Source organism: Onychostruthus taczanowskii, unplaced genomic scaffold (assembly GCF_017590055.1).
Source record: "Onychostruthus taczanowskii isolate IOZ18803 unplaced genomic scaffold, ASM1759005v1 scaffold23, whole genome shotgun sequence".
Lineage (NCBI taxonomy): Eukaryota > Metazoa > Chordata > Aves > Passeriformes > Passeridae > Onychostruthus > Onychostruthus taczanowskii.
The window spans coordinates 11,271,597-11,286,556 of record NW_024499573.1 but is presented as its reverse complement, the minus strand read 5'-3'; the positions used below and the strand labels follow the sequence as shown (position 1 = coordinate 11,286,556).

The window sequence follows — 14,960 nt, the reverse complement described above, 5'->3', positions numbered from 1 at the left end:
ACTGGCATTATATTCTACAGCTTCTCGAAACAGGTAACATCCAGAGGGGATGAAAACTCATCACTTTTACCTATTCATCCTGTATCAAAATATACCTCAAGAATACTTTTCATGTCTTGTCTGACATGCCAAATGTTTCTTGAAGTGTTTTAATTTCTAATTTACCTATTCATTTATTTCTTCATTAGTTCTTGAAAATCCTCATAAAAATATCTTCATTTTTTTTCTTAGTAAAAATTCTGTCCTAGTTTTCTGTGAAGGCTCTAAGCCTTTCACAAAACCAGAAAGAAAGTACTTTGTCTCCCTGGGCTTCCACCATCACTTATTTTCCTCTTTTCCCAAATCCTTTATGTCATGCTTTGAGCAATCAGGAAGCTGACATACTGTACTTCTGACATCTCCCAGTACCCTCATTCAGTGAATCTGAAATCAGCCGTAATGTTGGAAGAGACAATTATAAAATAATAATTAAAAAAAAAAAAAGTAAGAAGCTAAATCTCAACTGTCATGATGAGAAAATTACCAACGACCTTTAGCAAAACCAGATGTCCTCAGGCACGGGCGGGTGGAGAAGCCACTGAGTCCTCTCAAATATAAACAGAATTCCACAATATTATTCAGTGAACATCAGAAGAAATGAGAGAAGGAAATGAAGGATGGGTTACAGAACAAAGTATTTCACAGTTGGAAAATTACTTGTGTTGAGCCCACAAAACACATAATGGCCAACAGAAATTCTCTGGGCTTGGCCTTTAAAAATAAATGTTTGCTAAAGTCCTGAGGGATCACTGGAGCATAAAATGAATAGAATCTATGGACAAATGTTGTTTCATTATGGCAGTCTTATGCAGATCTCAGATCAAGTTAGGCATCGATACTGTAAACATGTTGTATTTTCCAAACGACTTTGAAATTGAATTAAACTTATAAAAGAGCCAATCTGGGACTTCTGCATATGACAAGGCTTTCCCCTTCAGTAGATTTTGTGTCATTTCCAGAGTACGTGGACATATTTTTTACAAAAGTGGTGGGGGAGGGTGTAGCAGAGAGTTAACAAGAAAACAGGGTAGACTGCTATCTCTTCAAAAATTCCCTGAGAATTTTAAATAATTTCAATAAATAATGATTGCTAAATAAAAATATCCTCTGGGACAAAAAATGGAGCAGATAAAATGCATTTAGCTTGTTCTAAGCAAGTAAATTCCAATACATATTGCAGGAGTCTTTGGCATACTTTCTGTAAATTAAGAAGAATAGGTGAACGGTCACCTTAATAAGCTGCATGGAAATAAACTCTAGTGATTTCTATGGGGTACAACCCTGTACCGAATATGGTTATTGAAAAGAAGCTAATCCTAAAATATTTATAAATAGATTTACAGCAAAGTAAAACACATCCTTTTTTTTTTTTTTTTTTAAACTGAAGATGGTGTTATTCTTTTCACAAAATGGAAAAGTGTGATAGTAAGTAGTGTATTAAGCTGGAATAATAGCATCTCCACGGTAGCTTTCCATCAAAACTGATTGTTAAATTATAGAAGCAAAGGACTATTATGAAACCACTGCAGGCACAGATCATCTCAGAATATTAAAAAATGCCTAGAGAAACAACATATACCAAACTAATGTATGTTTTTATACTAAGAAGGAAGATTTCATTTTTTTATGATTGTCACTGATGATATTTGTATGAAGGAAAGTATCCTGTCAGAAAAAACCCCACCAGAATGCATCTGGTATATTTCATTATATTTTATAAATGTTTTCTCATCTTAAGTAAATAGTCTAAACAAATCTGGATAATACAGGATACTGATTATATTTTCTTATATTTTAATAATGTAATTCTGGTTTACTTGTTCTGCCAGCTGTATGAACAGAGAGATACTAATGAAACAGAGAAGTAATCTAAAGTATAAATTAAACCATTTTGAATATGTTGAAATATCACAAGAAGAAAACTGAACTACCAAAACTATATGGAGGCACCTGCTAAAAGAAAACTAACAAAGACAGTCACATGGAAGTAAAATGATTTTTTTTGAAGACATGGTAAACGCATTTAGATATTAGGACCATAAGTGACAGCTTATTCTCTAGTATTCCTGAATTTCTGCATACAAAAAAAGATCGTCTGAAACATCTGTAGCAATGGAAACACAAACTGAAGAAGAAAATGAGCAATACACTTAATTTTATTTACCAATTCAATTCACCTGAAGATATAAGTATTTTGTAGAAAAATTTGCATGCAAGAAGTTTATATACTTAAACCAGTTGAAATAATTTCTGGTTTAGTAATTTAAAAAGCCAGCAGGCACTGTGATACTGCTTTAGGAATTATAATACAGTAAAAAACTACTATTTTGGAATATTTTCTATGTGTTTAAAACCTGATTCAGTAACTTGACCAAAAGCAGTGATATGAAAATCATGTTTGCAAATTGCTAAGACTACAAATTACAGAGACACTCTATCACTGCCTACAGTCATTATTTCCTGACACTATTTACTACAGGAAAAATACTTATTTTTAATTTAAATTCCATTCAAAGAGTTGCATGCCTTACAGAATTTTTGAAGGGGAACCAAAAGCAATATTAATACTGACATTTCAGAGAAAAAAAAAAAAAAAAAGTTGGTTTTTTTTTCTGTATTAAAAAAATCTCCTAACTGCTTACTAAAAATTAATTTAATTCCTTCCACTCTTCAGAAAAAGAATTTGAAAACTGGGTAGCAGTGCAAAAGACACCACGCTCTTCAACATCTTTTTTAGTAGAAAGTCTCAAACCTAATTTTGGCCAAGTTGATATATTTGGACCACATTTTCTCAGAAGACACTAAGAGTCTGGGAGTCTATTCTGCCGAAGTTTAATGTTCATGCAGCATGCTATATATATACAAGCTCCAGACTTTCCCCCCTGATCCTTATCAACCTGACAGCTACAGCTAGAGCTGCCCAGGAATAAGAAGTAAGCAGATACTTCTGCTGTGTCTTTCTCTCAGTACCTTCCACATTGCATCAAGTAGAAGGAAGGAAAGAAATCAACTTCCATTGGACAAACTGGATGAAACTAAAGGAGAGAGCATAAAGAGACAAGGACTCGTAGGTGAGTGCAAAAGATTGCTCCTGGAAATCACAGCAGATTGTTTAAAGATCAAAGTAAGTAACACAGAGAAACGAATGCTATGTTAAATACTACTAGATTTAGGAGAGTGATGAACAAGAAGAGAGACAGAACAGAACTAGTAAGGATAACAAAAAAGGGAGTGTGGTACTTCTATGTTGTTATGAAGCCATGCTCCATATATTTGATATTCAGATTCCCCCTCCTCTGTGGATAAACACCTTAGAAACTCACTAGTAAAACCTGTATCTTACACTTGTCAATCTACTGACCTATGAAAGGAATAACCATCTATATTGCAGCTATTAAATCCTTTTGCTCAAAGAGACTATGTGTTTACATTGTAAATCTAGAGTTTGAATCAGATGAATATGCAATTAATAGCATTCAAGGAATCTGATTTTCTCCATTTTTTTATTCTAGAGATCTAGGATGCTGCATTGGGCATGGTGGTATTTGGTCAAAGGTTGGATTTGATGATCTTGAAGGTAACTTCCAATCCTAATGATTCTCTGATTCTGTGATCTAATGACAAAACTAAAACAATAGGATTATAATCCATGATTATCCCAAAGTTAGTAGATGACAGCTACTGATGTCTGTGCAAACTCAGTTCAGCTCATGATGCATTTATGTTATGATACCATATTCCATAACCTCCAAGACCCTATTTTTCTAAAGAATATTTTCTGACATGGTGCATGACTTGAGAAGTGCAGTGGTGATGCAATAATACTGCCTAAGAAAGAGAGTGACAACTTCACAACTCCTGCTTCATTTGTCATAGCAACTGGCACTTGTGTACAGAAGTAGTTAAGGTTAATGACAGTAAGAGAGGAGAACAGCATCAGAAATACTATGACAAAAAGCTAAAGAATTAAGGCTTTGTAACTGCTACAGAGTTTGCATTATGCCCATGAAGCCACACAAGTGAAGTTTATAATCAGAGGTCAGTGTCTCGGTCTTCATTCTCCAAGTGTTGCACATGAATCACACAGCTCCGCAATGCTGTGATTCAGGAAAAAGACCCACCAGAACGCATCCTGGACATCCTGACTGCATTAAACAACTAGAGTATACTGAACAAGATGAACACCAAAAGAAGAATGTGTTTCACTTTTTCCAATTCTCAAACATTAAAATGGAAATCCAATACCAATTCTCTTCACGGGAAGTGAGAAAATAAGTTCTCGTTTGTGAATCACTCAGAGGTAATAAGGAATACTAGAGAAAAGCCAATGAGGAAATTAACCATTCTATCATCATGGCAGGGTTTGATGCATTTCAAGAAAGGAGTTTTGGCTGGTATTCTGCCTAAGTCAAGGGAGTATAAAATATTGCAGGCTTAGCCAGTACCAGTAGATTGCCCCTTCCCACTCTTTAACAGTGTACCATTAGGCATTATTTCTGAGATATTAAGACCATTCACAGTGAACAATAAACAAGAAGGTCCAAGAAAAATCCATCTAAGAAAACTCCTTCTTTGCCATGAAGATAGAAGGAGAAGACTAGACAAATAGACCACAGTCCTGTCTTTTATACTGGGAGATGGGGAACTCACCTTCCACAATCTCTGCAGAGCAGTGATTGTGGCTGAAAGCCCAGGTATAGTACTGTAAATCACTAAATTCTGTAATTCATGAGAAATCATCATAAGATGATATGCATAAAGATGCACTTCAAGAAATATTAACAGAAATGTAATTAAAGCTAAATAATTTCCCAGTTCTATTACTAAGACACTTAAAATTTTCCTTCTCTGCAACAAATACTAGCAAATTAAATTACCCTCTATCCAAACTAATTCCAACAAAATCGTCTTCATTAAATTCTTATTAGCTCTAACCATCAGCTCTTGCCAAAACCTCTGTTACTATGAGGAGAAGTTATCCATTAGAAGCGAGAAGTGTAAGTGGGAGCAGTGATTTTTAAAATGTGTTTGCTATCAATGTCAACTTCTTGGAAGTCCCTTGAAAGCAGATCTGGGGCAGACAGAACATGAGGACACACGGTAAGGGCTGGGTGTATCTATCTCTTCTCACTGGTAAGCACAGCTTTGACAGACTGTGGCCTCTGCTACCCTGGCTTGCTTTCCATTCAGCAAGCTAAGAAAAGGTGATTAAGGCCTGAAGACAAAAGCAGGAAAGAGTGAAGGAGGAACTGCAGAAAGTGTAATTAGAAGTCATATCTACTATGCTGCTTGTGGCTGAAAGATAAAAAGGTCCTCCCCTTCCCAGTTCATTCCCAGAAGCTGGCACCAGGCTTTTGTGTCAGACTTCTACCTGCTCAGACCAGATATGAAAACTTCTGCGGGACCTGTTACTTAGTCTGGGGTAATCAGAACATTCCCATCCAGAAGAATGGATGGGAATGTTCTGTTTCACCTTAGTCACTCTAGATAATTTTCACTTACAAAGTAATTAAACAAGCTCTCAGCTCATGCATACGAAGAGACACAGATTGTGAGCAGCTGAAGGTCTGTTAGAACTGGAAACCACTTAGAACAGCTCAACTGTGATGGAAAATAAAGTGTGTACGAGAAGCAAATGGATAGAGCCTCTCTTTAAGTACTGGACCATCATCTTGGAGAATAATAAAGTACCAACTGACAAGGATTCTAGAATTCTAGATCTCAAAAAAGTGATGCCAAATCAAAACAGTGAGGTCGCTTACCTGTGCAGTTAGTTTCCTTTGTAAGTTTGTGATAATAATAAATAGTAGAACTTAGACAATACTATGTTTGCACAAAAGAAGGTGCATACATAAACTTCCTGACAGTGGTCATGTTTATTTTCTTAATGTATACTTAGAAATCCAATACTGACCTACCACAACCATACAATTTTTCACTTTTCAATTCTATTATTTTGACCAGTCCCTTTCTATTTCCTTCTTCTTCACATATATAAAATATGTACTCTGTTTTCAGAAGTAATAAACATGTTATCACCACTGAATTTCTGAAATTAATTTATCCTGATGGATTCAGAGAAAATATTAAAATCTAGCAAAAGACTTTCCCATCTGAAGTCAAATTCATGAACTTCCAAGACTGATAGCAGATCTCAAGTACTGATCAGCACACAAGCTTCAAAATGTAAATACAATTTAATTTCACTCTTATTACATATATAGATGACCTTAGAGAAACCTTATACTAACCCAGAATAGTTTAGCTAATTTCTGTCTCAATTGTAAATACTTATAATATAGAGGACTAACTTAAGACTGTTTCTGAATCTTAACAAGTCCTTTCTTAACAATCTCAGTAGTATGAAACTCAAATACTGGACAAATCTTAGCACTTTTTGCATTTACTGTCATGGGGTTTTCTTCTTTGTTCTCCTGCTACAGGAGGTATCAAAACATACATGCTTACTACAAATATATGTCCCTTTTATCATCCTTTTGTACAATTCTAAATTTCCTAGATCTCTTAAGTTTCCTAGGACTCTCTCAAGAGTGTTCAGATATGCAAACTGTTTTTTTTTTTTTTTTGTTGCTGTTATATTCTTAGCTTTTTTCAGGTTGTTTTTTTTTTTTTTTAACTGGTCTCTTTCCATTATATTAAATTTCTGCTATAATTATTTTACACAAAAAGAAAACACAAAATTATGTATGGTTATGCTGCAAATCAATGCTAAAATCACATCACTGATCCCATTATGCACCTCTTAAAGTATGGTCCAGCATTACAAGATTTCCATTCATCCCTGTAGGGTGGTTCCTCTACCCTACACAGTTGCAGTAGGCATAAGAAAAACAGCAGAAGCAGTATCAAAACTATAAACAGTTTCCTGCATGCCCTTTGATACAGATAAATAGGGAGTAATGCAGGATGACAATAAAGCAGCAGCAGGAGCACAGTGCACACTAACAAGCCCAAACAGATTTCCTCTACTGGAGTGATTCTCCAGCTGACCTTAACTCTTCACAACAGAAAGACCTAAAGAAACTCCTCAGTTCTATCAGTTTGAAGAGGAATAAATTGTGCTGATTTATGTCAGTTAAATTATATCCGTCTAGAAGTACCACATGATTTTTTGTCAAGTAATTGTTGTGGTTGAAAAAAATGTCATCGTTTACTTTCAGTTTTGGTCCATACCAAAACCATAGCTATTTATCAATCAGCTGTTTTAACAATCAGCTGCTTTATACAATGTTTCCAAGAGTAAATTTCTGTACATATAGAACTAAATTATTCCTATGGTCTTCTCACTGCAGAGAAGCAAGCACATAAACCCCCCACATCCTAGTACATACCTTTATTCTATGGAATCGAACAATATCTCCAACTTTGTAAATTTTTGGTAGAAAATCTTGGTTTCCACTAAAAAGACTGCATGTTAACTTCACATTTGACGGGTCCACAAGTGTTACAATTGAGCAATAATCTGTAAAATATAAAATTGTCTGGATGAGTAACAGGCATTATGGAATTATTAATACATAGATACAAAATTTGGGAGGAACACCCCTGTGGCCAAATTTTTTCTGCTATAATCTGTGTAACTTTTTTAAAGTTAATTTTTTTATAGTACCATAATAACTGAAGTGTGGCCCATAAGTTGCCAATAATTAGTCCAAATAACTGGAAATGAAATGTGTGATTAAGCACAGCTCTGTGTGCAAGAACATACAAACCTTTTTCTTCTGTCTGCAACAGGCATGCTATTCTTTCACGTTTCAATTATTTGTTCTACAAAATTAGTTGCATATCTACAGTTTAATAAAATCATCTCCTAAGATTTATTTTGCACAGCTTTCTGAAAAGGTAATAAGTTCTACAAGTTCTACAAGCAAATTAAAGCGTAAATTACATATCCTTGATTTCAACAAAATATGAAAGATAGATATATATACCACAAGAATAGAGTCACACAGTGGTAGCCAGAAAGCAGAGTAAAAATATGAAATATGCCTTTCTGAAGTTAATAATGCTAATTATGATCTAAATGCTAATCACTGCTAATAATGATCTAAAAAGTAAAATCAAAAGAAGATACAAAGATGACAAGGCAGACCAGCCCAGAACAGAGCAGTATTTGTGGATGACATAAACAAAACCTGTATTTTCCATTTCAGTTTACAGAACATGTGTGCTCTAATACCTTACAAATGTAAAACAGAGTAAAAGTACATTTGCTCTTTCACAACATGACAGCTGGTAATCTACCTGAGAAACCAAATAGCAGCAGAAAGAAAGGCTACATCCTGGCCCTGATCTCCTGTACCTCCTACTGTCCCTCCAAGAGACACCTATAACCATAGCCAGAGGAACAGAGAAAAGAATAGAGGAAGGAGGGGTGGAGGGGTGCCTGCGGTGAAGCTGAACCTGGGAAAGGCGGAGGAAGACTGTTCTCCCTAAATGGTCAAATATTTCTTTGTTTCTCAATATCTGAATAAGCTATTAGATGTTTATGTAACTGGCAATGAATTAAATTCCCCAAATCTAATCTGTTTTGCCCTGACAGACACTTTGTCATCTGTTAAAAAGAAAAACCCAAACAGAAGACAAAAAAAAATCTAAATTGCCTTTAGGTGTAATTCTATGAGGCACCTAGTGATAATGTCATATGCCAGTTTATACAGCTAGGAATTGAACAAAGGTGTAGTAGGTCTAAAACAAAGTCAATAAAGTCCCCATCATACATTTTATAAAGATGCAGACACATAAGTTATTGCTAGACAGCTTCGAAAGAGAATGCTATCAGTCTAGTAAAACTGACAGATTTCTCTTATATAAAAAAACTACATAAAAAAGTGATTGTAATATGTAAACTCTCTGAATAGATTCCATAAATATGAAGGCAGGTGTGTAAGACTGGATTAAAACACACGCTTCAAAAGAAATATTCTTCCATTTCCAGCACATATACCCTTAAATTTTGCTATCATTTAAACTAAAAAGTTTAAATTCCCTAATGATTTGAGTGAATGAAGTGGTGAACGAAATCCAATGAAGGCTTACCAAGAAATAAAACTTTTCCTACAGATACAAGAACATTATGCATTTCTTCCTTCCCAGGATTTTTACACAAACTCAATAATGATAAATCATCATCTTTTGCATTCAGAAGTTGCTGAAATCACTCCCACCAAAGGCACATGGTCCACATACAGTATATTTTAATATTTTATGCTAGCAACATCAAGAATAAACTCCAGTCACTGGCTGACAAAACTGCAAGTATTTACTACTGTAATCCAAAGACTGATGTATTTCTTTGGGTATGAATTCTAGAGGTTAATTTAAAAGATCTGTTGCAAATATGAGCAAAATGAGCAATTAAGAAGAAAAGCCCATATGGTTCATAGATTTAGAATCCTTTGGGGATGCAGAATAACATGCTACAGTGCACTGATATAATCCAACATCACAATCAAGGGGAAACAGCAAAAACATTCCACACTAAAACTGTGGTTACTCTTTGATGCTGTGATTATAAAACACAGCTTCATACATGTGCAGCTGCCTATTTAATGGTAGAATTTAAACACACTACCTCAATTTTCTGTGTAATTAGCATAATCATATAAGACTCATAATCATCCTAGTCAAAGCAGTATAAAATAGTACACTTGGTTCACATAGCCAGGGAACACTTCCTACATAATAGAGGTTCTCTGTCTCTATGACTTTAGTCTTCCATGCCTTACTATCACCTCAAAACATCACTTCTACAAACCTAATAGAGGTCTCTGAGAACAAAGCACAAATACTCATTTTTTAATGAAATCCTCATTCAGCAAAGTCCTTTCTGAAGGTTAAAAATAAAAAGCCACCTGTCTTTTCCAGCTGAAATGTGGAAATTGTTTCCTGTTTTCTACAGTATCATTATAGATCAGTGAATGAAATCATTTTTCTGAAAAAATAGTGAGTCAAACTCTACACAGAATTGCTGAAATTACATAATTTCCTAGAGTTAAACAAAACAATATAATGCCATTGGTCACACTTTTGATTTTTCTCAATATACTACCCAAAAAAGCAAAATACCTCCATTACCAAGCCAATAAATAAATAAATAAATAATGGAAGTTTACATATTGGAGTAAATTTTCCCTTACTAGAGAAATTCACTCAACTGATTAAAAAAAAATTGACTGATTTTCTTCAAAAGAGAATTTTTATCACTGCTATATTTTATTTGCAATAACCTGTCTTAAAAATATGACACAAGGGATGCACAGTTCAGCAAATTTATATGCTAAAGAAGAAAGCTTTCTACTTTCATACTGGACTGTCTCAGTAAAAGCACTGAATTTCAGTGCTTCACAGTGCTACACAGAACTTCAAACTGCACCTGCCTTTTTTTAAAATACATTTAATTATTATGAAGAGGTATTCTCACTTAGGCTTAACATCATGTGAGGAACCACCTGCCATTGACAGGTACCTATGCTGGCAACAGCCCACAGTTGGTGTTATGTAAACAAGGAGACATAACTCATGTTTAATTTAAATGAAATACAGAGTGATGGTCTGCATGCATCTTACACACTTTTTATGCTCTTTCAGTTAAGTCCTTATTGTTGTTTAAAAATACAATTGCTATAACTTGTTAACAAGTTATTTCATTTCATAAAATATTCCACAACTATTTGGTAATCAGTAGAAGGTTGCACTGTCTGCATGGAGAATGCTGATTGCCAAGCTTCTATGTCCCTTAAATAGTCTGAAATAGGAATCTCTTGCAGCTCTGTAAAAGTTACTGAAAATCTAAAGTTGCCTCCACTATCATGATAGTCATGGTTCATTCTTCAGGTTACAACTTTTCCTTCGTAATGTCATAGCATTTCCACTCTATTTACAGAAATCTCTGTTATGCTGGCTATTAGCATGGGCAGAAAGCTGTTTCTCCACAGTGTGTACAGATAGATAAAAAAACCACAAAATCCCCATACCCCACACGTACAAACTCATTTTCCAGTCATCCTAAGAACTGCTAAAAATCTTTCCAGATTAGTAGTTATTGATATTATACGACCAACAAGTTGTTTAGTATTTTCTGATTAAAAATTTATTGTAGTTCTACTGGGGACTTCAGCAGCTCCTGACAAATATGCTTGTATAAATTGTTAAGGTGGAAAGCATCGATCTAATTACACATCCCCCTTTGGGCAATCACATATTTATTCTTCAATAACATTTAGTGGAAAACCCACTATTCTGAACCAATAACTTCTCCCTTCCAAGAGATAAAAAAGGTTATGGGCAATGTTGTTAGTAGTCAGGGACTCTAATTAAGATTGCCTTCTGTTTCTTTTATTTCAATACACACAAAAAAGAATATTGCAGCAAATTATTCTCTCTTCAAAACTAAATGAAACACTTAATATTGTTTTCAAGAATTACTGAGGCCATTCAACACACAAGTGTCTGCACTAACACCAAAGAGCTGACCCAGCTAATTTACCATTTATATCTCAACAAGACAGGAAAAAATAATACAAATGTACACACACTCCTATGTGTGTATATATATGTACATACAAACATATGCTGCAGAAGCCCAAAACAAAACCTCTGAAGAATCAAACTGTTTTACTAAAGGTTGTTATTTCTAACATGGTGATATGCTTTAGAGATACAATTTGGTAAATACCAGAAGCATCTGGCTAAACAGATGTTTCAATGCCATCATTTGTAATCTCCTGATCAAAGTAGCTGTCTTGAGATTTCTATTAACTATTTATTATTATTAATAATAATGTCTTTAATTTTTTTATCTTTTATTTATCTTCTATATTTTAAGATAAGAAAGAGTGATTATTTTAAAAAGAAATGCATATAAGCCACTGTGAATAGAAGGAAAAACATTATTCTCATCTCTAGGGGTCCAGAAATTAAATTGCTGTCTTTACCTCTGCAACAGTTTTTATTCTATTCTACAAAACTTATATAAATCCTCAACATTTTGATTCAGAAAAAAATCCCAGAATGGAACACAATACTTTGAAAGAAAAACTACTGCAGATATAACTGAGTCTGCTTCCTCACTAAAGGATACCACAACATTCTGTGATGGGTTTGCTTTGCACTCTAAAGTTGGTTTGCTATTACTTGCTAAAAATTGATCACCGTAATTCAAGTTCACCAAACGTTATTGTTTAAAATAGAGCTTGTTCTCTCAGCGACATAATTTTAAAGAAACTCTGGGCTGTTTGATGAACTTGGCTCAGGATCAAATAAAAACTGAGAACAAAACTAAAACTCCAGGCTTCAAAAATTCCTTAAGAATCTGATTTGATTCTTAATCTGCATTTTGGGCATGTAGAACTGTTGATCTAGAAGTGGTCAAGATTTTTAGAAGTGTCTTTTCCAAAATTTCTATCCTTTATTAATTTTGATTCTAAGAAATATTTCATAAAAATAAAATAGTTACAATCTAAATGAATGTCTAGGTAGGATAAAATGAGATTTTAACTGAACATGTGACATACAAATATACTGTATGTATCTATGATAATATGCTAGATGGAGGTTTCCCCAGAAAAATAAGACATTAATTCCATGACATTGTTAACCAGCAACAAGGATTCTTCTTCATTCTTCCCTGCTTTATGGAAAACACTGACCAGTATCTACATGAAAAAAGAAGGGCTGGGTAAGCAGTAGGTGTCATGTTGTAATGTCCTAAATCTTTCATGGTCAAGCACATAATCTCTGTTGGACACTACAATGACAGAGGCGCTTTCTTCTCCTATTTACTTCTTTTCTTTTAAATCTCAAGGTTAAGTACTTGAGATATCTTTAAGGGAGGGGAGAGAGGAGAATACTATTTTTGTTAAAAATTTAGAATATCTTAAACTATTGGGGAAGGAAAGTTAGAATATAGTTTCGAACACTTCCAAGAGATCTTCTAGCAGACAAAATCCCATCTGTCTCTTGTAGAAAGCAAGACCCAAAGGACTTTCTTGGACAGTTTTCAGAACTCATGAAGTTCTCACATACAGAGGTGTCAAACTACATGCCCTGAGCAGAAGCATGCTTAGCTAAAACAACTTTGTAATAAATGATTTATGAACACGTTGAAAACTCATTTAATTAATCAGTGTTTTAACACTCACCTAATGCAATAATGGTAATGAAAATTATGAACTTTTAATTATAGATTATATAAACCAACAAGACTAAATTAGCTACCAGTCCAGTGGTACCCACCTTTAGTGGGAAAACAGCACAAAACCTCAGCCTTAAGCCTTAATATGTTAAGCCTTAAGCCTTAATATGTTAAGGAGCAGCATCTTACACCGCAGGGCATATCTATATAGTGAATAAAGATCCATGTGGATAAAGCACAGTGGCCCCACTTTCCATGCTTCAGGGGGCATCAGCTTGAAGCTATATGATTCTATTATTACAGTGTCAGACAGAGAATGTATTGGTGCAGGATTGAGCCAGATCTAAAGCAACTGTAGAATTTTCTGACAAGAGCCACTTCTTGCCCTGACAATGCAGAGCAATCATCGACCATTTTGTACCCTCTCAAGCAAACATCACTCTGGACTGCGTAAGAAACTATCAAAAACCAACAGTGAAATACTTGACTGATTAGTGACTATTTTTACTCAAAACCCTAGACTAATTAAAACTGTTTTAGAGATTTTCTTTATAAAGTAGCAAGTGAATTACAAGTATCTTCATAAATAAGAAATATCAGATTGTGTCCCTGTTTTCCACTGACACTGCTGTGTTATTTTAATAATGTCAATTGAAAATATACAGGGAAGACATATTAGGAAGTTATTAATGACATTTTGGCAAGGACTAGTTGCTAAATAAATAATCATTTTCCCTATTAAATTTGTATTACTTAAGAAATTGAAGTGATTAACTTGGCAAATAACTCAGTATAAAAAAATCTCTCCTAGCTGCTTCAGAGACATGCTGCTTTGGAAGTCGGAGCATTTAACTTCACGTTTTTACGTATCTGGAAAAAAGGGCTACCCTAATGATTTCCAGCAATCAGTGCTTGTCTAATTCAGATATTCCAAGTCCTCAGTTCCCTGAAGTCTTGTTAAAGTAGCTGGACAAATGATAAATCTCCTTTAAGAACTTTCTTCATTAGCTATCTCCACCAGTCTGCCTAAACTGACTGATTATCTCTTATCTATTTGTTTTTCTGTTTCCTTGGTATTAGCTGGTCAAAGCTGTGTTTAAAGGATCATGTGAATTTGTTGTTCTGGTTGATTTTGAACAAACATAGTAAGAACAGTTCTGGCAGGAGGACATTTCAAATCTCTTGAATATAGTACATACCAGTTCCTTTGCTAATATATGGAGGCTTGAAGAATTTCACAACGCCATACAAGTTCACTACAGTTCCATCTTTAAGATGATTCAGGGGAGTATACACATATTTTGGAGCAACAGACTAAAAAGGCATAATATAATGAGGGAACAGAAGAAAAAATTATTCAAATATTCACACAGAATTTTGTCTTTTAACATCATTCATCCTCAGACATATTTATTTCACCTTAAAAAAGAAATAAAGATTATCTATTTCTTTGTATCTTATTCACTTGAGACTCAGAAAGCACACAAGACTTTTAATTTCTGTGATTGCACCTTTCTTACAATAAGCCAATCAGTTGAAGTAAGTTTCAACACAGGTGAGTAAAAGTCATTACAATAAAGAACAATGAAAGACAATTTTTTACTGATTCATTTTTACATGTGCATCCAGAGGACTTTTCAAAGCACATACAGAAATAGCTTTGTATTTCTGCTTGGCAGTGTCACTGCAGAGAATCCTTGTCTTGGGCTGGTGGGGGGGTTACCTCTCACAGCCACTGTGCACATCTCCTGATTAAAATACCACA

General features: G+C 34.5%; 1 protein-coding gene across 4 annotated transcripts in view; it reads right to left on the bottom strand.

The window, feature by feature from the left end:
* The window catches only part of POT1 (protection of telomeres 1), a 60,357-nt gene that overhangs the window by 28,661 nt on the left and 16,736 nt on the right, over nucleotides 1-14,960 (bottom strand). For all 4 annotated transcript variants that reach the window (XM_041405516.1, XM_041405515.1, XM_041405514.1 and 1 more), the window contains 2 exons: nucleotides 14,395-14,509; nucleotides 7,392-7,522 (listed from right to left, as the gene is read on the bottom strand). In XM_041405516.1, the coding sequence (XP_041261450.1) occupies nucleotides 7,392-7,522; nucleotides 14,395-14,509 (246 nt within the window). The remainder of the gene's footprint in view (nucleotides 1-7,391; nucleotides 7,523-14,394; nucleotides 14,510-14,960) is intronic.